The sequence below is a fragment of the Lissotriton helveticus genome, chromosome 4_1, assembly GCF_964261635.1.
Source record: "Lissotriton helveticus chromosome 4_1, aLisHel1.1, whole genome shotgun sequence".
NCBI classification, from domain to species: Eukaryota; Metazoa; Chordata; class Amphibia; order Caudata; family Salamandridae; genus Lissotriton; species Lissotriton helveticus.
This window is the reverse complement of record NC_136063.1, coordinates 147,368,592-147,395,063: the sequence shown is the minus strand read 5'-3', so window position 1 is coordinate 147,395,063 and position 26,472 is coordinate 147,368,592. Positions and strand designations below refer to the sequence as shown.

At 46.2% G+C, this 26,472-nt stretch overlaps 1 protein-coding gene across 1 annotated transcript in view; it reads right to left on the bottom strand.

Annotated features, from left to right (window-relative positions):
* VPS28 (VPS28 subunit of ESCRT-I) overlaps positions 1–26,472 on the bottom strand; it is a 50,195-nt gene that overhangs the window by 13,140 nt on the left and 10,583 nt on the right. The window contains exons 2-4 of the mRNA XM_078686615.1: positions 9,324–9,392; positions 5,822–5,850; positions 4,102–4,139 (exon numbers count right to left, since the gene is read on the bottom strand). Of these exons, the coding sequence (XP_078542741.1) occupies positions 4,102–4,139; positions 5,822–5,850; positions 9,324–9,360 (104 nt within the window). The 5' untranslated portion in view covers positions 9,361–9,392. The remainder of the gene's footprint in view (positions 1–4,101; positions 4,140–5,821; positions 5,851–9,323; positions 9,393–26,472) is intronic.

The window sequence follows — 26,472 nt, the reverse complement described above, 5'->3', positions numbered from 1 at the left end:
CTGTCTCTCTACCCCTAGGTTCCAGTGCCTCCACTTCCGCCTCTCTACGCACAAGTTCTCGCTGTCGCTCCCGCCGCGCCACACCATGAGATATCTACTCCCTGCAGCGTGGGTTTCAATGCCTCCCAGAGCACCGCTGGCGACTCGACCGATCCCAAATTCGCCACTAGATAATTATCTATCTCCTTGGTCAAATGTTCCCTATAGTCCTCCTGCTGTAGCTGCCACCCCGACATTCGCCATCGAAGTGGCTGCCTCACCGGCCCAATTCGGAACGTAGGGGCCACGGGTGAATGGTCCGACAGGCCTCTGGGCATAATATCAGCAGACAATACTCTGTGTACAAGCCCCCTGGGAACAAATATGTAATCTAACCTTGAGAAGGAATCATGGGTCGTAGAATAGTATGTGTAGGCCTGTCTAGGGCCATGTAAATGTCTCCAAGCATCTGCCCAATCTAGCCCCGTCACCAGGGAGTGCAATTTAGTGGGGGGTCACCCCACCCCGGCGGCATTCCCACTCCTCCATCTATTCTGACCCAGCTCCATCACATCATTCCAGTCTCCCCCCACAACAGAAAGTGTATCTGGTATATCCCCCCACAGAGTTAAAAGGCGTTCCACTAAGGACCACTGTAGCGGTGGAGCATAAACGCTGCCCAGTGTCAAAGTATCATCCCCAATCCTACCCTGCACGAAGACATACCTTCCCAGCGTGTCAGACCAAATTCTCTCATGGGCATATGGGACCCTGCGATGGATTAATATTGCCACTCCCCGTGAGCCCCGTTGAAATCCTGAATGAAATACATGGTGATATCCGTACCGCTGGAGACATAGGGCTTTAGTTCCCAGCAGGTATGTTTCCTGTAACAGGAGTACGTCGGCCCTAGCTCGTTTGGCATAGTGAAGAACAGCCCCGCACTTTACCTTGTCTAGTGCCCCACGAACATTCCAGCTAACTATATGCAGAGAGCCAGGGACTATCTGCCTTCCCTTCTGTGTGCCAGGCATACCAATAGACTCATACTCTCGTGGCCTGTGTAAATGTACCCTGGTGCGTGCGATGAGCTGCAAGCTACCAACCTGGACGCGCAATCAAACAAGTAAAACAACCCCCCCACCCCCCAACTATCCCCCACCCCATACCGCTCGAACATGGAACCATCTGTCGCGGTCGGATAGGAACCAAGTCCCCAACCGGGGGACATGAGCCATACCTCCCAATGGATTCCCAACTGGCCACCCATAGCCCTCAGGCCTCACTCCGTCCCACCCACCACTGCGTGACTAGGTGCCCAGCCGAAACCCTTGTGCCTATCTGGACATCCAACCACAGTCTCCAGAGTCTCAGCCCACACCAGATCCCCGGATCAATCCGCCGAGGTTTGTCTCTAAGGTGTCAAATCCTTCTGCCTGAGGGCGGTGCTGGACAACGAATGACGCTTGGACCTCGTTCTCCTATTACCCCTACGCTGACCTCGAAGGCCCCCCAGGCCACTTCGCTCGACGATGAGTCCGATTCCCTGCCCGGTGGCATGTGGACTCGCACCCGCACAGTCTCATCAGTTCATTTAAAGACTTCCTCCGGAGAGTCAAAGAAACGCGTGCGGGATTGGTAAATTACTCTCAGGCGGGCCGGAAACAGCAGTGCGTACTGGAGCTTAAGGTCCCGGAGGCGAGCTTTGGCCGCCAGGAAGGATTGTCACTGCTGCTGCACCACACGTGTGTAGTCCGGGAATATGAGGATGCGTGCGTTGTCACAGGTGAGGGAGTCCTTAACTCTGGCCTGCTTCAGGATAATGTCACGGTCCATATAATTTAGGAACTTGGCAATAATTGTCCGTGGGCGGGCCCCCTGCGGAGGTTTCTGAATTAGGGCACCATGAGCCCGCTCCACCACGAAGCAGCGTGAGAGGCCATCAGGGGGGAGCCAGCCCTCCAGCCACCGTGTCAGAAAACGCTCCACGCTACCTCCCTCGCAGCCCTCTGGAAATCCCATGAAGCGTAGGTTGTTTTGCCTGGCCCGCCCTTCAGCATCCTCAGCCCGCATCGCCAGACCTTTCTGGACCTTCTCCATGGCTGCCACTTTTTTCTTCAAGATCGTGACGTCATCTTCCACCTCCGATATGTGGGTCTCGGTCGCCGTAATATGCTCCACTGCGTTCCGCAGGTCCTGCCTCAGGAGCATGACATCCGAGCCCACAGCCCCGATCTTAGCATCAAGCATATCTCGTGACTGGGTAATGGCCGCCAGGAGTGCCGCATTGTCTGGTACCTGGCCCTGAGTCCCTGCAGTCCCAGCCGCAGCTCCTGCCCCGGTGAATTTATCAATAGTGCCCTGCTTGGTGTGGCCCCCTCCGTCCTTATCGCGGGTCATGATGGCAGATCAGGTGCTTCTCCTACGCAATCAAGAGTGGCCACTCTGGGGGCAAATCGTGTGACAAGCCAGATATCCAGGAATCGTGGCCCCCAGACAATCGTCGCCTCCTCCAGGCCACTCAGCAGGTTGTGACTACCACGAGGCCTACACAATGGCCGTCGGTTCACCCCCGCCGCACCACTGGGGGCCCCGCAGCTATGGCCCGATCCGACCACCGACAGCTACCCCTGACCACTGCAATGGTCCGAGGGGTGAGGGGGGGATAGGAGGGGGTTAAGGGGGCAAAACCACTGTCCAGGCTATGCCTGAGCATACTCCTACCCGGGGCCGTGTCGCGTCGTCCTCAACTGCCTCAACGGCTCCACTGGGCAGCTCACTCGGGGGCAGCACACACAACAGTCACCAGGCAGCCCCCGGACTCCCGATGTCCCAGAGCGGGTGTCTGAGCATACAAGGGCCTCGGGCGCCGCCCCTCCCCCGCCACCACTGGCGCGGCCGCCGATCACAGGAGGCCCACAGGGGCAAGCAGAGATGCCTTGAGGAGAGTTATGGTGGTGCCCCGGTGCCACCGCCAAAGCCCTGGTGTCCGCCAGGGTGCCCGCGGCCACCCCGGAGCTCCTCAAGATGGCCGCCGTCACTCCTTCACTTCCTGCACTTGGAGACCCCACAGCCACGGTCTGGCGCTCGCCACCTTCCCCCGCCCCGCTCTTCCCCAGCTTCTCACAGCGAGTCGATCTCAGGGTGGGTGGGGCCATTACCGAAGCCGGAATCTGGGCTCCGATACGCCCACTGCACTCCCTCTTGCCGCGCCATCCTCCAGGCTCCGTATCTGGGCGAGCTGATCACGGGAGCCCCCAGCTCCACCCGGATCGTCACTCCGCCAGGCCGCTGCCGCCCGCAGCCTCCCAGTCACCACCTCCGTGCCTCCTTTGGCTCCCCCGCACTCGTTGGAGAGCCGCCGAGACACTCTAGGGCACCCCGGCGCAGGCTAAATAAAACTAATGTCCAGAGGCAGGATATATGATCAGGATGTTATCAGGCTGGTCAGTGCGCGATTAAGCCGCGACCGCCATCTTCGCCTGCAAAGCCACGCCCCCCGCTTTTCCAAAGTTCTTTTTATTTCTAGAAGTTAAAGTGATTTGCTGGGCTGTAGCATATAACTGTCTTTTTCACTCCTAATGCATCATTTTTGTCGTCTCATACTAGTGCTTCACTTAAGGCCACCAAATGTCTATTCTACAGTTTGCTGTACTTGTGCTGCTCCCAAGACTCAAACTAAAGTTACCAACTTAATTTTAAGGTTGCAATTTCAAATTCTTTAACATTTAAAGAGCATTTAAAATGTTTCAAACTAAAAAAAATGTATGTATATACTTTATTAATCTACTAATATTATTCAATTTTCTAAACTGCTGCGGACCCACAGTAGGCATTGTGGACCTCCAAGGTTCCTCAAACCACAGGTTAAGGGCTGCCAGCCTAGTTCATGAAGGGATCTCTGGGATAGAATTAACAGCAAATAGTCATTAGGAGTCATAATAACAGTACAATAACTTTACATAGGAGCAGTGGTCTAACTACAATGCACCCATTTTTACATTCGCAGAATGTTCTCTTGCATTAACTCACACTGAGACAACAACAATCTATTACCGACTGCCATTTCAGAAATAAAATGCCCATGGAGGATAATGAAAAGAAGCTTCGGCATGGACTTACTTCTCTCGTTCCCGGGCATTCTTGTACAGCTTCACCTCCTGAAAATTAAGTGGGGAAAGAAGTTAATTGTTTACAAAATTATCATTCTTATATGTACTGCTACCAGTTTTAAAGAAGACCAGATCGCTGGTAAAGTTCCACCTCGGGTACCCCACTGATGGGCCTCACTATACATTAGTGTCATTGAAGAAGTGTACAATGAATATTCTCAAACAGCTGAAAGAGAGGATCGGAGCAGAAGCCGAAAGGACATGGGGTACAAATATCTTGAAGCCACACTTTGGTCCCTAAAATGTTCTTAGAAAGATGGGAAAATGGGTGACCGCAACAGATTTTCAGAGTAATAGATGTTTGTGCTAACCTTTTGATAACTGCTAAAATGGTCACTCACCACTCTGAGATGACAGGGAGCAAGACAACCCCTTCAGAAGTCTAGACTTTGAAACATTATAAGTATGATGGAAGACCTAAAGAACTATAACATCACAGCTCAAGAAGTAAGTTTCATTTAATTCATCACACTGATTACATAACCAATTTCATCAGATGCACAGGCTCTTAACTTTCTCATAAGAATTTGCAGCTCTCCAGTTTCGGACGATGAGATAGTAAAACATATTTCTACTTTAAGACCTACATCACTTTCAGGATACTGTGCCTCAGTCACAAATGCATCAAACGGAAGGCCCCAAAATCCTGCACTGCATCCAGACTTTTTCTCAGCTCACCTCAAGCAGGTTTTTGCAAGCATCAAAAGGCCCCACACACTCTCTAGCAAAGACAAAGACCTTTCTATAAGAAAGAACTTCTCCTCCTTCCCAGCATTGATGAGATTGAAGTTTTTAAGTGTTTCATTCATCAGGCCTCAACAACTAGATATCAGCTTCCCTAGCAAATTACCTCTAAAAAGGCAATTAATATTCGTGTGACAGTGCAATCATTGCCCTCACCTTGGGTGTGAGAGGGAGTTCAGGAGTCATGCCCCGGCAGTCATCGCAGAGAGCTCTGGGTTGGACTTGGAGAAGCAGCACGCAGATTCAAGAGTAAAGCACTATTTGTCGCAGAGAAGGTCCCTTGGGAGCCACATGCGCTTGGCAGTGTGGGTGGGAGCAGTTCATATGGGTGAGTAGGTCTGTGTCACGTCTTCGAGTATGAAGGGAGGGCACAGCATAATGTGTGTGGGGGAAGTGTCTTGGACGTGTACATTAATTAGGACTTCCAACCTGCTGTGTCCAATAGGGAGACAACTGGGCAATGTCTGGATTACATTAACAACTGTCAGCACTGCACACAGAACTGCTTATGGCATTCAGTACAAAACATCAAGGACACAACCGCCCGTCACCTCTCAGATGCCAAAGCAAATTTCAATTCGCAGACACTCGTGAAAACTTCATGGTCTTAAAGGTCACAGCAAGACAGGGCTCACCCCAGAACATAAAAAAGACCTCAAGCTACGAACAAAACTCCACTTTCTAAAGTTCATAAAAGGTCAAACAGTTTTGCTAAAATCCAGATCACAATTTGTACAATCAAATGACATATGCCAATGCGGACCAACCCCTCATAAACAAGACACTTTTCCTGATACAAAACTGTTTGGGCCTGGCTGAAAACACTCAATAAGTGACTGCATTTAGTTGCCTACCATTGACATAAAACATTGCATGAGCCCACTTTATGGAGTAGGACAGCCTCATTGTTCCAAGGATGCACTCACCTCATACAGCTCAGGTTTGTTAGCAGGCGCTGAAAATGAAGAACACAATGGATGAACAGTGAGTGTCACAAAGACAGTCTGGTTTCATGGACAACAAATCCTATATTATGAAGCCACAGCAGACCAGAAAAAAAAGACACTTGAAGCATAAATGGATAAACAGCAACATTGTTTCATAAAGCACACTACAGGAAAGTCTAGACTAGAGGGTTTATAGAAAGCCAAGGTCAACCTGGTGTGACCTCTTGACTCATCCCAAGCGCCTTGTAACTTAATTCCCAGCCATGGTGTTCCTTTGCTCTTGCCGAACTTCAGGAGCTATGGAAACTTTGGGTTAGCCATCAGTGACCCAACTGACCTCCTCTGCCTGGATATTCATGTGTGAAAATTAATCACGTTCCTCCAAAGATTAGGCAACCAAAAGCAATGTGCCATTTTTATATACTTTTATTAATAGGTGCATTTACTCAGGCAATATTTATCTATCCAACTTCTGTTGCTAATATATAATCAATATTTATTTGAATTCATAGAGACTCCTATGCCAAGAGAGATGAGGAAACACAACTTCACATGCAGAAACAATGATGCACACATTTATTTGGGGGGGAGGGAAAATCAAAGTTTCATGTCCCTGAGGCAGAGTGACACTGGCTACAAGTTGGGACTGGTCGAAGGCGTCATAAATGACACTGGGAATTGGCAGCACTGCCTCGTCTGGCAGGATTTAGCACAGCCCAGCATTATCAATGGAAGGCGTGAAAGAGTGAGCAAAATCCATCCGCTGGGTTATGGTCAGCCATGTGGCAGATGTGCTTCAAAGAGTTAGAGGGCAGGTTCAGAGTCACTGAAATGTCAGATCAGTGGCAGAATTTGAACTGCACAGCATAGTCACGTCAGGGTCAGGTCTGATCAGTCCTATAACAATCTTGTATTTGAAAGAGTAACAGAGATGGGAAAGCGTCAGATACGTCCAAGACACTTTCATGCATACAGAGCACTCAACCGCAGCACTACTGCATGACACAGTAAAAATTAAATAAATGTAATAGGTGTGTTTGTCCATGTATCCATTTCATTACTCTAACAACCTCATGTCTGCACTGGTAGTTGCAAGTGTAGATGCTGGCGGTGTGATATATTCCCTTGTTCCTCCTTCGCGCATCTCATCCACAAGGAGGCATGATATATACACCAGACCTTGAGCTGTACCAACTCTAGAAGATCAAAATCATAATAAGGTTTGCAGTAAGTGGGTGGACAGGACTTTGTGTGTGAGTAATCAACTTAAGAAAGGCACTATCTTAACATGTCTACTGCTTTCCGGTGCCTTAAAGTTCATAATATCATATGGAGTTCCTTGCTTTTGATTCCTACTAAATGCAGCTAAGTCCTTTCCATGCGTCAACTAGAGCATTTGTTGTCTAACAAACTGCCTTGCTTGGCTCCTAAAAGGACATAATTTCTCCTCTGTCTAGGGGATGTTATTCCCACGGTCATAGATGAGAGTAAGCCAGAAGCATCTTCTCCAAAATACATCTTTCTTACCTTCGGTTGAAACACAAAATGTCACTGAGTAGAGCATCTACGCCAATGCTCCCTTCGCCTTAAGTTCCCTTCTTCTCAACTCTGTGGCTCTAAAGGCATCTGGAATAAAAATCCTGGTGTCCCCTCATCTGAAAGTTTCTTACAGGTTAGGATAACTAGAATACTGTGTACTTGAGGTCTTCGTCTCTTAATATCAATATATTTATTCAGCTTCACTGAACTCAGCACCTACAAAATACCTCTTCAAACACCTCCTTAAGAATTCCTAGGAACTTGAACAGCCATATGCTTAGGTAACCTCTCAAATCGTTTCCCTCTACATCCTAGAAGACTCCAAAGATCTTCTGATATTTAGCGCTGAAGGAATTCTCCATTAATTCTATCCTCCGATCCATATTACTATGGTACTTTAAGACTGACAAGACTCAGACCCACTTGACATCAATTTGTTTATAATCTGCTTCTTTAGCTTAAGACCGTGTTGATTTCTCAACCAGTATAACTCTAAGGTCAAATGGTGGCACTGTCTCCTGTATCTTATCAACCTTAGTATTTAACATACAAGTGTTCCCATCTACTCTTTGGAGCATGTACATCAATCCCGAGCCCAAAGAGGTATAATCTTCAATAGGTGTGAAAGGTGAATGCTTCCGGGTGTCTTCTCCCCTCCATGTCTGGCGGGTGATCTTGTGAGGGAAATTAAATTTCCTTTCTCCTTGTCTTTTTAAGGCATCCTTCTTGAGATTGGCATACTTGTGGATCAACTAGAATGTTTCCATTAGAAATGTACAGATTTGGAACCTCTGTACATACCAAGCAACCCCAGAACTTCCACAGGCTTTTAGTATTTCAGCTCCATTGTTTTCAGTGTTTCACAGCAGGGAGGAAGAAGCGATCACACATTGCTCTTCCAATGCTTGAGGCTTAGACACAGCATCCACATCACCTTCAATCACACCTGCAGACCCCTGCTGTACGTCTGATCTTTGGAGTTGCCGTCTGAAACTGGAGGCACTCCCACAGCCTTGTGTTTATTCCCTTAGGGTCCCACCTGCCTCTTTAATGTCAGGATCTTATGTCTAGGAGTCTTACGATTTTCCCTGGAGTTCATCTTTAAACTGAACTATGTGTGACAAGTACTGCTTCGACTGACGCTGGAATCTGGGGACCACGGTTCGATCCCCGGCTCCGGCGGCAGGTTAGCCCACCACCATGTGACTCTGGGCAATAGCTCGCTTAATCTTCCAGACGGCCCCCAGCGCCTAGAGACCCTTACGGGTGATTGTGCGCTTTACAAATGTGGACTTTACTTCGTTGCTACCATTTCTGCACACTCTCTGCAGCAACTTTTGAAGAGATGTGTTTTGCACAAACTGATTTGGAAATCAAAAGAAAGAAATCCATGAGGAAGAAAAAGATGACCAAGGCATAAAAGGAAGAGTGATCTACACAGCAGACCTCACCACCTTCAATGTCCTTTATTTTAAGCCAGTGACACATAAAAGTACTTGAATGTCTTATCATGAAAGTTGACCCAGGGTAGAGAATGCTGAATAAGGCGGATTACTAACTATTTTTAATTACTGGATATGAACTCTTACTTCTTTCCTACAAAGTTTTCTGTTTTAATCTGCTTCTTTCGCCACCGCTAAGCTATTTTCTCTATTTCCTCTCTAAAATTCTAATTTTTTTGTAAGCAAATGCAATAAAAAGCAGACTTGAAACTTCACCTGATAAAGTTTCCATCCTACGTGCATTTGGAGAAAGCATGTCTCCAACAACGCAAGCCCTGCATTCACATCTGGTATGTTTACTCCAAATGCAGGCTGTGCTGATACAAAACACTGCTATGCGTCTCATGGATCGAGATCAGACTGGTATACATCTAGATCCATTAGTAAAAAGCACCTTCAAATAGCTACCTCTTGATTAGAAGAACCTGCATTTGACTCACCTGTGACTCCTGTTGTGGCTGGTATTCCATGAAACATTTCGGCACTCTCAGTTGAGTTTCTATTGGGATCTGAAAAACAGAAATATAACTGAATGCCACAACTTCAGAATTTTTTTTGGTTTACTATACAAAAAACAAGTCTGATAAAGAATAGGACTAAAGATTAAGCTTGCACCATCACAATTAAAAGATGGGTTCTTAGCATGCCACCAAGATCTAGACCTAGGTACATTTGGGCTCTTTTTCAGTCACATCTAGCACAGCGTGCTCTGGATAATCTTGAGTCGGGGCTGGCGATGATGAAGTGTAGTTGACTAAGTGTACAAATGCAACTGTTGTTAAGTAATGTGGATATGTGTCATCTGCATAGAGATTTCATGTTATGTGTTCATTCGACTATATAAATATCATCTCATAGGCATTGTTTGGGTCATACACAATTCATATATACCACAGCTTCACTGCCCTTCTCTTCTTTCCCTGTGCCTTTTCGAATAAAAGTTTTTTTTAAATGATGGATACTTAGTTATGCAACTTGCAATGTAGAGAAGTGAAGTACTAAAAACAGGTTTTTCATTTCTGGACTTCTAAGAGAAATGATGCTTCATGTACACAAATAATAGCCTGGACATTATGAATGTACGGCACATACCAACCAAACAGAGGTTTATGTTTATATAGAGCTCGATTGCCATGGAGTCTTGGTGAGTGAACAGGATCAACGCACTGTGTTAACCTGTTAAACGCGGTCGGTTTTTCGCGGCAGTGTGGCCGTTTCAAAGAACGGGCGGGGCTGCGTCGGCCGTTGAACGTGCGCAGCACCAGCCAGGTAGTGCTCCGAACGTTCAATGGCCGACGGCAGCACTTAACGGGTTAACCGGGGACCTATGCGGAAGTAAACAACCATGTTTTCAGACCCTTCCTGCTAAGCGGCAAGTTGGGTTGAAGTTTCATGACAAGAGGCATTTTATTCCAAAGCTTTGCCGCACATTGTGATATCGCCCTGCTTCCCCATCTTGCCTATCTTGTCTTTATGATCCTAATAAGAGCCAGACTAGCAGATCTAAGAGCACGTGTGGACTGAAGCCATTTTTACTAATCTACACTGTCCACTCACTTTGAATAGGTCATAAAAGGACTAGTTGCCCAATGTTAAGCTAGACATTAAAGAAATACATTTTTATTCAAGGGCACAATCATGGCCAATCAAGACAGCACTTTAGAAGCAAGTGCACTGACCATATCTCATTGGATGACACTGTGTGGGAGTCTGAATACTAGACAGTAGGCACAATATAGCTCAACGTGTATCAGCTATAAAAGAAATAACCAAAAAAACACCCCACAAACCAATTGACAGTTTTCAGTAACACTACATGATTGCGATATTTGTCAGTGTCCTTTATGATGAAAGGTTAATCAAATCTCGACTAAAGTTTCGATTATGAATAGGTAGTTTTATTTTTTTATATAATAAAGCATATGAAAGATTCTTCAATGAAAGATATTCGTGGTTAATTAAGTATATACACCCTCTTCTGTGACCCCAATGCATTTAAGGATAAATTTAAGGCATTCCATGGAAATACCCAATCATGAACAAATCAAAAACTAAAACAAATCAACAACTAGAATTTTAATTACACAATTTTGGAAAAGTAGACACTGGGGAGTATCAATACAAAGTCGCATTCTGTCATAGTAACCCACAAGAATATTATGCTGGCTGCAAGACAAAGCTCTGCAGTAAATATAGTAGCAAACAGTGTACTTTGAAGGGGGGGGAGGTGTGGTGTCAGGGCATTGGCATGCCCTTTCTGGGCAGTGCCCAACACCTACACTAAGAAAAAGATGGTCTCTGGTGCCTAGTGGGCTTTCTGCCCTCCTCTTCCCCTTGGGGAGGCAGAGGGCAGGTAAGGGGCTGTTGCCCCATCTGCTCCCTGGGGAGGGGTAGACTGTGCACATTTGGTTTTTGTGGGTTGGGGACATTGCCCACAATAGGTATGCCAACCCCCACCACTACATTGTGCGAGGAGGGCAGAAAGACAGTAATTTGGAAAATTGCCCCTGGGGGAGCAAACCCAATGCCCAAGGGGCTGCTTCGTCATCCCTGGTGTCTAGTGGTGGATTTCTGCTTTGGGATCGCCCTCCTGCAGCAATACCCAAGCAGGGATCTACTAGGGAAAGTTACCATTCGAAAAGGAGGTTCTCCCCTTTCCAATGATACCTCTCCATTGGTGCTCAGGCGGCTGAGAGAGGCCCGTGAGCACCGATAGAGTGAAAGCGGAATGAGACGATCGGCCTCATTTCACTTTCATTGAAATTACAGCAGTGAGCCATGCTCTTACTCAGCTCCAGAAGCTAATTTCAGCAAAGGAAATTCCGTCTGGTCCCTGCACCAGAGGGGTTAGCTGTCATGTGTGCGAGAACGGAAGAGTTCTATCCTCAGCACACTCCCACTGTGCGGAGGACGCAACCGTTCTGTCCTCAGCACAGAAGCAGTTATGGTGCGCAGTGGCGCAAACATGGAAAGTGCGCTCGATCTGTAATAAGGGCCCTGATGGTAGAGCTCAGCAACACTGCTCCCAGTGACAAAGTATTAAATGTACACAAACATTTGGAAACAGTTACTCGCACTCTGCGGGATGCAGTGCATCATTTTTGCAGCATATTTGAATAGACCATGAACCAGGGCCTGCTGTCACCCTTTGATATCACCCTGAGATACTCTTTCATTCCCTTCCTGTAATATGCCTACCGCTCGTGTTCCTTTTATGGCATAATCTGTTTTCTTTGTTGTGCGCAATGAATAGTGATTATTTACATAGCCAGTGGCAGGTACCCACTAGGCTGTATATATGCCACTTTCGTTACCACGCAGCACCGTTGCTATACAAACAACGTAGGTCTCGTTCGAGACTTAATTGCGATGCCTCTTTCTGGTGTTAATTAAACACATTTCATTATGGCGGCTAAATTATAGCCATCCAGCTACATAAGCAACAGTGACGCCTGTGTCCAAGGTCACACTCTTTGATTGGACGTTCTGGCCAGGTGCCGGACAGGTCTATCTGCTGCTCGCCAGCGACCACATTTATTTCGTACTGCCCGACATGCATAGTATTTTATTTTTGAAGACCGCATACAAAATAAGTGTCTCCACAAAGATGTTCTTTAACTTTCCATTCTTCTTGTTTTACGTATTAGCCTCCCTTTTCGCATTTTGAGCACAAATGTACTATTTAAAGATGGCGATGTACAACAACGTCGGTACATCACTGGATCACCACTACACGGGATTAACTCTGGACGCTTTTTGCCTGTACAGATAGGATATGGACTTAAAGGTAAGTCACTTTTGCTCTGTTTTCTAGCTTTACGCTCCTCCCGAGTCACCCGTTCGTGTAGATTTGGACACTTATTTAATTTTGCAAAAAAATATATATTGCGCTTTGAAATCGTCTGCGCTCAGTTTCTATTGCATCCTTTTAATCTCCAATAACTACGTTGCTGTTTAAACAGATACGGGCGTGGCTCCATGTCAGTTGTCGGATTTCCATAAATCTGCATACAGCATGTCATACCATGTATAGGATAGCCCGACATGAATTTCATGTAATATACACCTAAGATTGGTCTACAACCTTTTTTCCCCTGCCATTCTCAGCATGACTCCAAAACTATGCTAGCTTTGATGCGATATATATGTAATCATTTACTTTATCCTTCATCTATACATACTATGATTTCGTGTCAAGGCAATTACACGACAGTCTGACTTTGTATTGATTTATACTAGTACTTTCTGCTGAATCCATACTTCTCTTGACTTCTTTTCTATCCGCTTTACTCTTTTCTTGTAGACCTATTGATGATAAAGCATATATGAACCCTCTGACCGCATGATTGCTGAATACGATAATTAGGTATTTCGTTTTGCCATTCCTAAGGATAACACTTGGTTTTATGTTTTAAGCTACTATGCTGCATGTATTCACTTTACTATTTTATTGTGTATCACGCCCTTATATAACTATCCTCTTATGAGACCAACAGCATCAGTTTTTTGAAACCCTATAACATGCCTGACTTGAAAATTATGTCGCTTGCATGATTTTGTAGTACACTAGATTAATCCTGATTTAAGATAAGCCGTTGTCATTACCACACCACTTTGCTTTCTGCCTCTTGTTGCTTCCCCTTTCTTTGCCATCCCTTAGTCTTCCTACTGTCTTCTTTGGTTTTTCAGCCTTTATTTCACTTCTCGCTGTATTGCCTACAGAACCCTCTCAGGTTGATTGGACTATTCTGTTTATCAATCACCACCGTTGCATCACTGTAGTCGTTTAGCCTTTCTAAATAATAACAACATTTATTAAAACATTTTTTTTTAACTAATCAACTTTTTTCACTTAGAGCACGCTTTTGGTGACATCACTATGTCTTTCCGCCGTGCTGCTACATCTGCAACTTAGTGAAATTTCTTTCTTACAGCCTTGAGAAAGCCCTGGCTAAAATCGCCACAAAGGGCAAAACCGGTCGGCTTTTCAATTTCTCCATTTTTTAATTTTTTTTTTGCACAAATAAAAAAGAGTGGCTGATGCCAATAAAAAACTTTTTCCTACACTCAAATCGTCGATGATCATTTTCTTGTATCACAAAATAGGTATTAGCCTATTGATTGTACTTGACTATGAGGGAAAGAGAAACACATGCTCATACTCCCACTTTCACTTAACATTTTGAGGCTGGAAAGGTCCAGAGCCTTGAGCGCAGTTTCTCTATTACAGTAGGAATTAATATCCAGATCCAGGACCTCTGGGCCTTCCCTTCTTTGCTTTGACCTGCTGTCACGCTTGTTGCATCAAGTTTGAGTTTTCCACTAATTGAAGTGACCCCTTTTTAGAGTGTTTACTGTGCAGTAGGGACACTGCACTCAGCAACCCAATCTTTCTTAGGCTCCTTCTCAACAAATGAGGTCTCTCGAGAGAAAAAAATTGGCAGCATCAGTGAGGGTTTTGCTAATGAACGGTCACTTTCACTGGGTAGTAGATTGCTACCTGTCAGCCCATGCTTATGCGAGTTGGAGCAGCTGCTGTGTCATGGGCCTCTTGTGCTCTTATTTTCTCCCGATTATGCAGCAGGAGCTTTATCTGGATATCTGACACTATTTCAGGCACACAAGAGCCCGGAGATTAGATACTGCACTTGCCACTTACTTCTTATCTTAAGGGGCCGCAACTGGACCTGCCACTGTGACGTCATAGGATTGAGTCGCGGCAGGTGAGGGTTTAAAAAGAAGGCACTGCAAGTTGCTCCCTTTACCTGCCCTTGTCCTCGCCCACCAACGTCACGGCGCCAACGAAAGCAGTGTGTGCCCAACTGAAGAAGATGAGACTCAGTGCCCCGTTGAAATAAATGCTGCCTCTCCGAAACAAGTAAGTGTATGCAATTGGCATCACTGTTATTGCTGGTCACCTGCTTTTTTGGTTCTATTTTTAGACCTAATTAATAATCCAAAATGTAAAGATATCCTTCGGGGTTTGACATAAATGTGAAGTTATTCTTCGGGATCTTCGAGGGGGCTAAAATGTTATATACATGTTTATTGCAAGGTTTTGCATATTTATGTATGTGCATGCGACAGTAGATGGCGCTGTTCTTTTTAAAGTACATTTGAGAATTGTGTAGTTCTATGCTTGACTGTGACATGGTGAGTAGGTGATGCACCCTGTGTACATACATGGGACATCGACACTGCCTGTAATGGAGCGTGGTTTCAGCTGCCAAGCACCTCAGACTGCACCAGCCCACGAAAAAAAACGTTAAAAAAATCTCTTCTGGAGATCAGTCTTTCACCAGTCCAGAGTGCCCATAACACCAAATCTAAGATATTTAGGGCCTACCAGAGGCTGCAACTGTGGCCACTGGCTATCCTCTTGCAACTCCTAACATTGCCTTAGAGATCCCTGACCCCACAAGTGGCAAATCAGTGCCAAGAACACAGCAGTGGTAAGCCTTTATGGGCATAAGGATCCATTTGTTATCACACTAATAGTGAATAATATCTTATTATTCACTGATAGTGTAATCAAAATTGGAACCAGGAGCTGGAATGGGACATTTACTGGCCTCAGGGATAAGTTAAAAAAAAAAGCTTCAAAGTATGTGTTGTGTCTGTATGTGTGAATGCGTGTGTTAATGCATGTGTGTGTGTGTGTGTGAGAGGGAGACTTAGTGACAGTTAGTGAGCAAGAATTAATGAAACTGAGTGTCAGTAAGTGAGTATGAGTATGTCGGAGCAAGTGAGGATAAAACAGTTTTTTTTTTACTCTAGCTCCGCCCCCCACTGATTCCGCCCCCACTAACCCCACCCCTAACAGTGCGGCCCTCGGCCACAAAGCACACTGTAAATTTGGCCCCAGACAGAAAGTTTGTGAGTACCCATGCTCTAGAGGGAGCGTCTCAGACATATACCTTTATAGTGTATCTATTATTTTAAGTCTTTGGGCCCCACTACCAATAAATGATTGCACCTATTTTCACCTCACTGATGGGCTGTGAGCAAGAGCGTTCTCATAGTGTATCCCTGAAAAATGCTAAAACCCAGCAAGGTAAAAGCTTTGAGTTAAAGTATGCTGAAATATTAATTCTACTCTCTACTTGTGTCATGCAAACTTTGTGAGCCCTGCAAGACCTTTGTTTTGTTCATGTATGTAATTGTCTTCACTAAAGTGTTGCCCCTCTCCTGAAATTGGTCCCATTGTTAAGCAAGAGGAAGCAAGAGATATCAACATTAAAAAGAATACTCAGTCTTCCCTTAACTTAATGTACTTAATATTTTTGTACTAGATAGTCTAGTTTCAACGTGATTTAACCAGTAATATCGGAAATGTATTTAACAAAGATGTAGGCATCCACCTTTCTTGTGCGACTTCTCTTCCAAATGTGGGCATCGGGCTGAAAGTGCCCCAACTCCCACGAAGTAGCCTTCTTGGGAGAATTACCTTTGGGCCACTACAAAGCTTAGCAACCTCTGAAACAAGGCCATTACAGGAAACTGATGCCCCACAACAAGGCCTATTGACTTTCAATACAAAGAGACCCGCTATTAACAATTCAATCCGGTTGGCTCAAGTTTCTTTAAGGAATTCAATAAGAGAATTTCTCGGACGCATTTTCATCATCCTCTTGTCCTGAAGATGGTCTGACGGTCTCATCGCCATTACAGACCGAAACGTCCACTACGGTATCTTTTTCTTTGTACATTGACTGTTTTAAAAGAACTGTTTATTGATATATTCAATCATATCCTTCTATTAATTTATGAAAAGATGTCAACATAGTTGTTTTGTAGGTTGTCTCACGCTACCTCATGAGCTATGTTTGGTTGTTTCAAATCTTTTTGTTCCCTGATTTATAAATTCATCAAATATTAAATATAAGCATTATTTTGAAGTAGAGTTTCGCCCTGTGTGTCACATTTTAAGTGTTTTTAAGATTGCATGTTTCTTTGAGACAGTATTTTTCAAAGTATAATTATTCATTGACTTTTTGATTAAATCTATTGTTCACCACTAATAAGGGTGGAACCTCGACACGTTTGAGATAGTATCTCCAAAATCAATAGATAAACAAAATCCCTTGTAGGCAAACCTTCATTTCCTCAAACTGCTATTAACAAAGCACATTAAAAAAAAGAATACAGCTGAAACAAAGATCGACTACTAAACCAAGGTTGAACTGCTTGTGCAACACCACCACCGACAAAAGGCTGAAGTGCGAATTTTAGAACTACCTCTCCTAAATACAAAACACTGTGCTGTTGCCCAGGTCCGACTCTTTAACTGGAATTTACATAAAATCCCAAAAAAACAGGCACTTGTTTGAGGTTCCCACCATAATTCAGGGCACTCTAATTGGACTGCAAAACGTATGCAATGAATCTCCTATGGGCCAAACACAGATACCTGCAAGAGCCTACTGAATCAGGAAAAAGTTTAACACACCCTACATCTTATCAAGTCTTATTGTCTCAGCGGCCCTGCACCACATCTCTCTGGCACCCTTTCAGATCGCACAGTCTTACCTCCCTTCTTGAGCCAACACATGCTCTTCAACCAGTGCATGGAATTCAAACTCATCTGTCTTCTGCTCTATCCATCTTTTCAACCTATTTTGGAGCTACAGCGAATTATTAGGTGTCCAAGTGCTTGCTGTGCCACCTGACCTCATGTACGCCTGCCCCCTGCCTAAGCTCATCCTGACTCAAACAGATCTAAACTTTTACACAACATTACACTATGGAACTTCACAGCAGCAATTAAGTCAACTGAGCATAGCACACCCCAAATCAAAATCTTCTACCCAACTAACCTATCAAAAAGTGCCACAAGAAATTTCAAACATTAGAATATGAAATCATTCTCAAAAATATTCAAGATCAAATACATTATCTGTGATCGTAACGGGTGTCTCAAATCTGCCCTTCTCTTCTTCACAACCACCCGGATGACATTTTTTTAAAAGGAATTAAACATCACTGAGTAGCAAGGGATACCTCAAAGAAGAAGATTAATCATCAAGCCCTCAGCAAGGCTTCATGGAAATCTGACCATCTCCATTTATAATAACAGAAACATTAGGATTCAATCCCCAGAAGATACTCACTCACAAATCGACCAATGTTTTAAATCGTTCCTACAATCACAAAAAGCAACATCCTTCGTGATGTACCCAAATAATACTACCTACTCAGCCTCACCATCCCTACATATAACCTACATCTCTCCTCACCAACATACAGAGTCCACCACTCTTCTCCTCACCCTATTCAGAGCCTAGCACTCCCACCATAACACATCACCCCACAACACCTGGTGTCAGACCCAACCCATCTCTCTCTCCGTTACTAATCCAGCCCTTTATCGTACAAGCTTCAAAGTCCTCGACCCTCCCTCTAGAACATCAGGAACCCCACATCCCTGATGCCTCACACGAAAACCCCACAAACCAGATGCCACAACTGCCTCTAATAACAGGCTCCCAACAATTGAGATTGTGTCGGAGCACAGATCTCGCATCATCTCTTCTTCCATACCTCCAATTAAGAACACTCAAGGGGTAAGAGAATCATTAGTACTACTCAGCTTTAAACTGAAAGCCTTTCTGATTGACTCTCAGTTATGGCTAGTAGCTTTGCTACTCTTTAACACAGAATTTTGTAACACTTTTGAATCTCAGTGCCCACTACTATTCACAACTGCTACCCTTCCTACACTGCTAAGTACGCTATCGTCTGCCGCTGTAAAAACAAGAATACACAGTACAACACGTCAAGCTTTTAGCGATAACTCTACTGATATAGCCCCCCCCACCGTGCCCCCCCCTCCAGCCCCCCCCGCTGTCCTACGCAATCCCTCTCATCTCGGTAAAACGATGGCACATACCCTCTTAAAACAAAACCTATGTGAATCCAAAGAACCTAATTCCAGTCGCAATTCAATCTACATGGTCTCCAAGATGGTGACCTCGTCTATATTGCAGATCTGAGTCACAATATGAGGAGCGATTAAATCACATGGCCTATATTTACTGCTCCTTAATGAAACATGTTTAACGCGATCTCATATAAAACTGATCTAGCCCGCCTCATGCCGCCAGGTTATGAAATTGCCCACGTGGATTGAGAAGGAATACATGGAGGATGAGTGGCAGTCATACACAGAACCTTGACTCAGTGCAAAACTCTAAAAACATTCCAATCAAGAATCATCCAATCTGTAGAAATAAATACTTCTAATCCAAAACCTATATTATTTCACATCATCTGCCATCCTAATGGCGAAAATACTTATAGTGAAACAAATGACAGAAAGGAAAGTGGAGGATGTCAGCACTAGTACAGCTCACATTGCTTTGAGAGACTTCAATCTCTACTACAGAGACAATCGGTGCCCGACAGTCTCACAGCTCAGAACCATTTTACTTAAAAATTACCATGAAAAATCATGCTCTAATTCCACTCAACAAAAGGCAATATTCTCAACCTCGTTCTCTCCAAAAAAGGAAGTCAAAGTCAAAGGTTACTTTATTTGGTTAAAATTTACAACCATCAAAGTGCACATCACAGAGCATAACACATTAAAATAATTTACATTTATACAAGAATTCATTCCAATTCTAACGCCTTTAAAAGATTCACCACCAGACAAAACATTCTTCGATATTTAAATAAATATATAAAAAGTTTGTCCTAATCAAGTGTCCACTATTTACATAACAATTTTACCAAGGGCAGATTAAAAATTAACAAAGTCCACGCTATGGTACAGTGAGTCTATTCCTACGCCTGATTGCCCCGATAATAAAACTTGCGACCCCAAAACAAAACTGGGGATGCCAACATTTGCAAATAGGCCAATGCTGGCCTGACTTGCTCACAATTACACCCTCTTAAGAGTGAAAAGGAAGTCAAGAATGTAAGGAAATAGGTTTTTGAAGGTCTCCCCACACTTTTTGCCCCATTTGGACTACTTGGTGCTGATTTTTAGACTGAGAGTGGACTGAGGCTTGCTACACAAATCTCAGTGCCAGTGTTCTTACCCATTACAAAGTGCATGTCCAATTTGCTATCCCCAGTTGGCAAACACTGACTTACTTATAAGTCCCTAGTATGTGGTACCCATGGTATCAAGGGAATGCAAGGCAGTGTTTCCACCCAGGGATACAGGGATGCAGAACAGATTGTGCCACACTGTGTGTGACAAAGTACAAAATGGTGCCAAGCCTGCCACTGCTGGCTGGAAGGGCAGTTGTCACACTGCCAGTTCGACTTAGTAATTACCATTAATTGCAAAGCCACCTTTTCCCTTAACAACACATATGCATGTCTCCTTAAGAACTTTAAGGCAGGGAGCTGTATATTATTAAGTGGGACATGGATTTTTATATATGTCCTTGAAGCAAACCCCTCAATTTGTCATTTTGCTGTGGAAAAGTTAGTAGCCCCATTGGTTAATATAGGGTTACTGGCTGGTACCAACTTCTGAATGGGCCTGTCTAACTTGGTATTGTAAGGTATCAAATTCATCGTGGCATTAAACCAGACCCGATGCCAAGGTCGAATTTAATGTTCCTATCAAAACAAAGCAACTTTTACAAAATTGCCACACTGTGACCCAGCTGGTCTAGTAGCCTCACACAGGCACTGGCCCATAGACAGCTTTTTGCCTATGTAGGGAGTTGTGTGAATGATAAAAAAACAATTGGAGCCCATTGTAGGGAGAGGTGTGACCTCCCCCTTGCAGGAAGGCACTCAGGATGTTAGCCCAAAAGGAGAACCTCAAAAGGTGAAGACGCCTTTGGTGGGCAAACAACGATAACACTCTCAAGGGGTTGCCCTTTGTTTTGGTAGACATGCTGGAGACAGGGCCAAATAGAAAAGACCAGTGACCAAACCACTTTTCCGGTGGGCGTGTAGCCCCCAGGTAGCCACACCTCTAGGATGAGCTACCAAGCTTCTCACAGTCGAAGAAGCGTTCAGACATCTTGAGAGTGGCCAGAACAGTAGGCTCTGCGATTGCCAGATGCCACACATTGCCGGAAAATCATCACCAAGAGGAGGGGACCTGGTAGCCCATTGGCTAGTGACCGTGTTGTCCCCTCAGTGACCGTCCTGATCTCATCAGAAGCGGTCGCTCCTCACGCTGCTCCCTGCTCTGCCTGCCGCTTGTGGTATCATAGCGCTATACTGTAGATTGCTGTCTGCTAGCTCACATTGCTCCCATAACTATTATTGCCTGTTTGCTTATTATAATTATATCGTAGCGCTATATTGCCAAAGTGCGCTTTGACGATCTTCAATTGTACTGTGCTGCCTGTATAATTCATTTGTGCCTGATTGTGCCGGTGCCACTGCCATTTTCATCGCGCTTATTCAGATTGTGCCCCAATCCTGTTTCGCGTTTGGCTTGCTGCCATTTTGTTGTTGTTGTCCCTCCCTGCCCGGCTCTCCACCCCGCTCCCGCCTCCCAGCTGCTCCTCCCTCCCACTGATAGTTTAGGCTCCGCTCTCCCGTTGTAGCGCTGTGACCGTCCTGATCTCATCAGAAGCGGCCGCTCCTCACGCTGCTCCCTGCTCTGCCTGCCGCTTGTGGTATCGTAGCGCTATACTGCAGATTGCTGTCTGCTAGCTCACATTGCTCCCATAACTATTATTGCCTGTTTGCTTATTATAATTATATCGTAGCGCTATATTGCCAAAGTGCGCTTTGACGATCTTCAATTGTACTGTGCTGCCTGTATAATTCATTTGTGCCTGATTAATTCATTTGTGCCTGATTGTGCCGGTGCCACTGCCATTTTCATCGCGCTTATTCAGATTGTGCCCCAATCCTGTTTCGCGTTTGGCTTGCTGCCATTTTGTTGTTGTTGTTGTCCCTCCCTGCCCGGCTCTCCACCCCGCTCCCGCCTCCCAGCTGCTCCTCCCTCGCCTCTCCCCCTCCACTATCCACATATGACAGATGCCTTAGTGCGCAGCGGGCGCGCCCCATGCGCGCCGAAGGTGCGCCTAAGGTAAGCTCGTCTACGCCCGTCCGCGCCTGGCCCGCGCCCAGCGCCAGACCCCCGCAACATCCTCCCCACCCGCTTCACGTACGACGCCGCAACCCTCTCAGCCCTTAACCCCGGCCGCACACCACAATGCTACCAAGCTGCCCCAGGACACACCCATGGACCCTTCACCTGCCACTCCTGCAAGTTCGACTGCATCAGGACCCACACCAAATCCACAAACTCCAAACAGAGCTCCGACACTAACTACCTAAAGTGCATCCTGCTCAACACCCGCTTGGTCCACAGACACTCCATTGAACTCTGGAACCTACTCGACACTACATCGCCGGACGTCGCCTTCCTTACAGAAACATGGATGAACGCCTCATCAGCACCCGACATCGCCATAGCCATCCCGGACGCCTACAAGATCATCCGAAAACATCGCACCAACCAAACTGGAGGAGGCATCGCCAATGTCCATAAGAACACCATCCGCATCACGACCAGTTCCGACGATAACCTCGCTACCGCCGAACACCTTCACTTCCAGATCCACACCGACCCCAAAACCACACTCAGAGGCACCCTCATCTACAGACCTCCAGGACCCCGCACACAATTCAGCGAAGACATCACCAACTTCATCAGCCCACATGCCCTCCCCTCCGAGGACTACATTCTACTGGGAGACCTCAACTTCCACCTGGAAAATAAAAACGACCACCCTTCTGGACAACCTGGCCAATCTCGGACTCAAACAACTTGTTGACACCCCCACTCACCTGGCAGGACACACGCTCGACCCTATCTTCACTTCCAGCAAGCACATCTCCTTCGATCACACCACAGCTCTCTATTGGATGGACCACAGCTGCGTTCACTTCAACTACAAAAAGACCACGACCCACAACCCCCCACAACCTATTCCTCGAAGAAATTGGAACAAAATCACCACCACCAGCTCTTCACATCGCTTCACCAAAACCAAGCAGCCACCAACCTCACACAATGGATCACCCACAGCGCCGACGAACTAGCACCCCTGAAAAACCATCTAATCAAGCAAGGTAGCAAAAAAGCCCCCTGGTTCAACGATGACCTTAAGAAATCCAAGAAATTTTGTCGTACTCTCGAGAAAGCCTGGAAAAAAAACCCAACCACTGACAACCTGGCCACCTTCAAGAACGCCACCCGCAAACACCATCAACTGATCCGATCCACCAAGAAATCAGCATTCAAGGATCGACTCGACAACAACGCCCAAAACAGCAAGGAACTATTCAACATCGTCAAAGAATTTACCAACCCCACCGCCGGCACCAACGACATCACCCCCTCCCAAGACCTCTGCGACTCTCTATCCTCACTCTTCCACAACAAAATCGCCGAAATACACAACAGCTTTGAAAACCAGTCCGAAGACCAGTCCACTCCACCCACCTCCGAACCAAAACCGCACTCTAAGAACCTTTGCACCTGGAACCCAATCACCACCGAAGACACCATCCGCCTGATGAACTCCATCCACTCAGGATCACCAACTGACCCATGTTTCAACAAAGCAGACTCCATCATCGCACCTCATCTCCGCGATGTCATCAACTGTTCCTTCAACTCCGCTACCTTCCCGGAAGGCTGGAAACATGCCGAACTCAGCGCCCTTCTGAAGAAACCCACAGCAGACCCCACTGAACTTAAGAAATACCGCCCCATCTCGCTCCTCCCATTTCCTGCCAAAGTCATTGAGAAAGCTGTCAATAGTTAACTCGCCGCCTTCCTTGAATCCAACAATTCCCTCGACCCCTCGCAGTCCGGCTTCCGAGCCAAACACAGCACCGAAACCGCACTCATCGCAGCAACAGACGACATTCGAACCCTACTGGACAACGGAGAAACAGCTGCCCACATCCTACTTGACCTCTCCGCAGCATTCGACACAGTCTGTCATAGCACCCTCATACAACGCCTCAGCAACGTCGGAATACAAGGAAAAGCATTGGACTGGATCATCTCGTTCCTCGCCGGAAGAACCCAAAGAGTCCGCCTCCCCCCTTTTTAGATCAGAGGCCACCGAAGTCATCTGTGGCGTACCACAAGGATCATCACTCAGCCCCACCCTCTTCAACATATACATGAGCCCCCTCGCATCCATCGCGCGCCAACACAACCTCAACATCATCTCCTACGCAGATGACACCCAGCTGATCCTCTCCCTCACCAAAGACCCAAACACCGCCAAAACCAACTTACACGAAGGAATGAAAGAAGTAGCCGAGTGGATGAAGAACAGCCGTCTACAACTAAACTCGGACAAAACGGAAGTCCTAATCTTAGGATCATCCCCCTCTGCCTGGGACGACTCATGGTGGCCATCGGCCCTGGGAACCGCACCCATACCTACGGATCACGCACGTAACCTAGGCTTCATCCTGGACTCCTCCCTCTCGATGACCAGACAAGCCAACGCCGTCTCATCATCTTGCTTCAACATCCTACGCATGCTCAAAAAAATCTTCCGATGGATCCCCACCGAAACAAGAAAGACGGTCACTCACGCACTGGTCACAAGCCGATTAGACTACGGAAACACCCTTTACGCCGGAACCACAGCCAAACTACAGAAAAAACTCCAACGCATCCAAAACGCCTCAGCCAGACTCATATTGGACATCCCTCGTCAAGCTCACATTTCCGGCCACCTGAAAGAGCTCCATTGGCTCCCCGTCAAAAAGAGAATAACGTTACGTCTCCTCACCCACGCACACAAAGCCCAATACGACCTAGGACCAGAATGCCTCAACACGCGAATGTCCTTCTACACCCCCTCCCGCCAACTACGATCGTCCAATCAAGCCCTCGCTGCAATTCCGCGCATCCATAGATCCACCATGGGGGGGGGAAGATCATTCTCCTACTTAGCGGCCAAAACCTGGAATTCTCTCCCCACCCACCTCCGCCTTACACAGAACCACTTCTCCTTCAGAAAGCAACTAAAAACATGGATATTCGATAAGTAAAGCACCCCCCTCCCTCAAGCACCTTGAGACCCTCTGGGTGAGTAGTGCGCTATACAAATTCTCGAACTTGAACTTGAACTCAGGATTCTTTCTCGGGTTAAATATGGCACCCTGAACCTCAGTACACATATAAATTGGAACAAGGACTGAAGAAGGATTGCCCTGCAGCCCCTGGACTGCACAAAGAGAGGCTGCACTGTCTGCTGGACTGCACCTTCTGCACTTTTGAGCTAGCAATGTGAGGTCTGTGCCTGCGGCTCCTAGCTCAGAGAAAAGTCACTCCCCATCTCCAGACTAAAGCAGTGACTCCAAGGGTCAGTTCGCTGGCCCGCTGGAACAGCACCAGGGACATTAAAGTTGAAGAAGCCTTAACTGACATGTTGGTAGCCACTTCGAGGGAATCGCAAATGGGCACCCCAAGAGACCAATTCTTGATGGTCAATAGTTGCACACAAATCAGCTGGCCTGGGAGGCATGTCAGAGTCCAGATTGGCCACCCACAAGGGACCCGAGCCTCCACTAAAGGATTTCTTCCCAACTGCGGAGACTGGTAGCCCAGCCACAGATGGCCTTCCTAGGTCTCAAAGAGCACTTCAAGGGACCCTGACTTCTGTGGCCAAAGTCGTGGACCAAGAAGACAGCCCCATTGACCGTAACAGGAGCATCTTTTCCTCCTATATCCTAGGACCACTCAATTAGTCTAAGGCAGCTGTGCAACAAAGTTTGGAACTGGACTGGAAAAGGCTCTGGAGACCAGATAGCTATCCAAATCTACTTCATTGACTCCCTCCACCCGCCCACACCCCGACCTTCATCCAGTCAGATTTTGTCTCTCAAGCCAGGCCCGAAGTAGCTGTTTTGCTCTTCAAGGACTCCAAAAAGTCATAAAAATATAATCAATTTTAATAAATTGTTTTTGTGTTTCCTTCGTGTTGGTTGGCTTTCCTATTTCGTTGTTTGGCACTGTTCATTGTATTGTATTGTATTGTATTGTAATTAAACTTATAATGCGCACAGCTACCCGCATGGGGTGTCCCGGCGCCAATTAGAGGTAGAATGACATGAGTCTAGCAGTTATCATTGAGGGAAAAGCAAGGTTTTAAGATCTTTGCGAAATTTAGTCAGGGAAGGTTCAAGTTGCAATGTAACTGGAAGAGAATTCCACAGTTTGGGGGCTAGACAGGAGAAGGAGCGTCCGCCCATTCTTGTCAATTTGAAACGTGGAATCAGAAAATTCCCTTGAGAAGAGGATCTGAGAAGACGAGAAGGAGAGTACAGTTGGACAAGAGACCGGAGGTAAGCTGGAGCTAACCCCTGCTTGATTTTGTGCATAAAGCAAAGGGCCTTAAATTTGATTCTGCTTTCAATGCGGAGCCAATGTAGATCTTTAAGATACGGGGAGATGGAGGATCTCCATGGAACTTTACAGAGTAGGCGAGCGGCAGAGTTCTGAACAAGCTGGAGTTTCCTCTGGGACTCCGCGGTGACTCCAAGGTAAAGCACATTACCGTAGGCCAGGCGCGAGATGACCAGAGCCTGGACTACGGTGCGCCTTGTCGAGTCCGGTAGCATCCA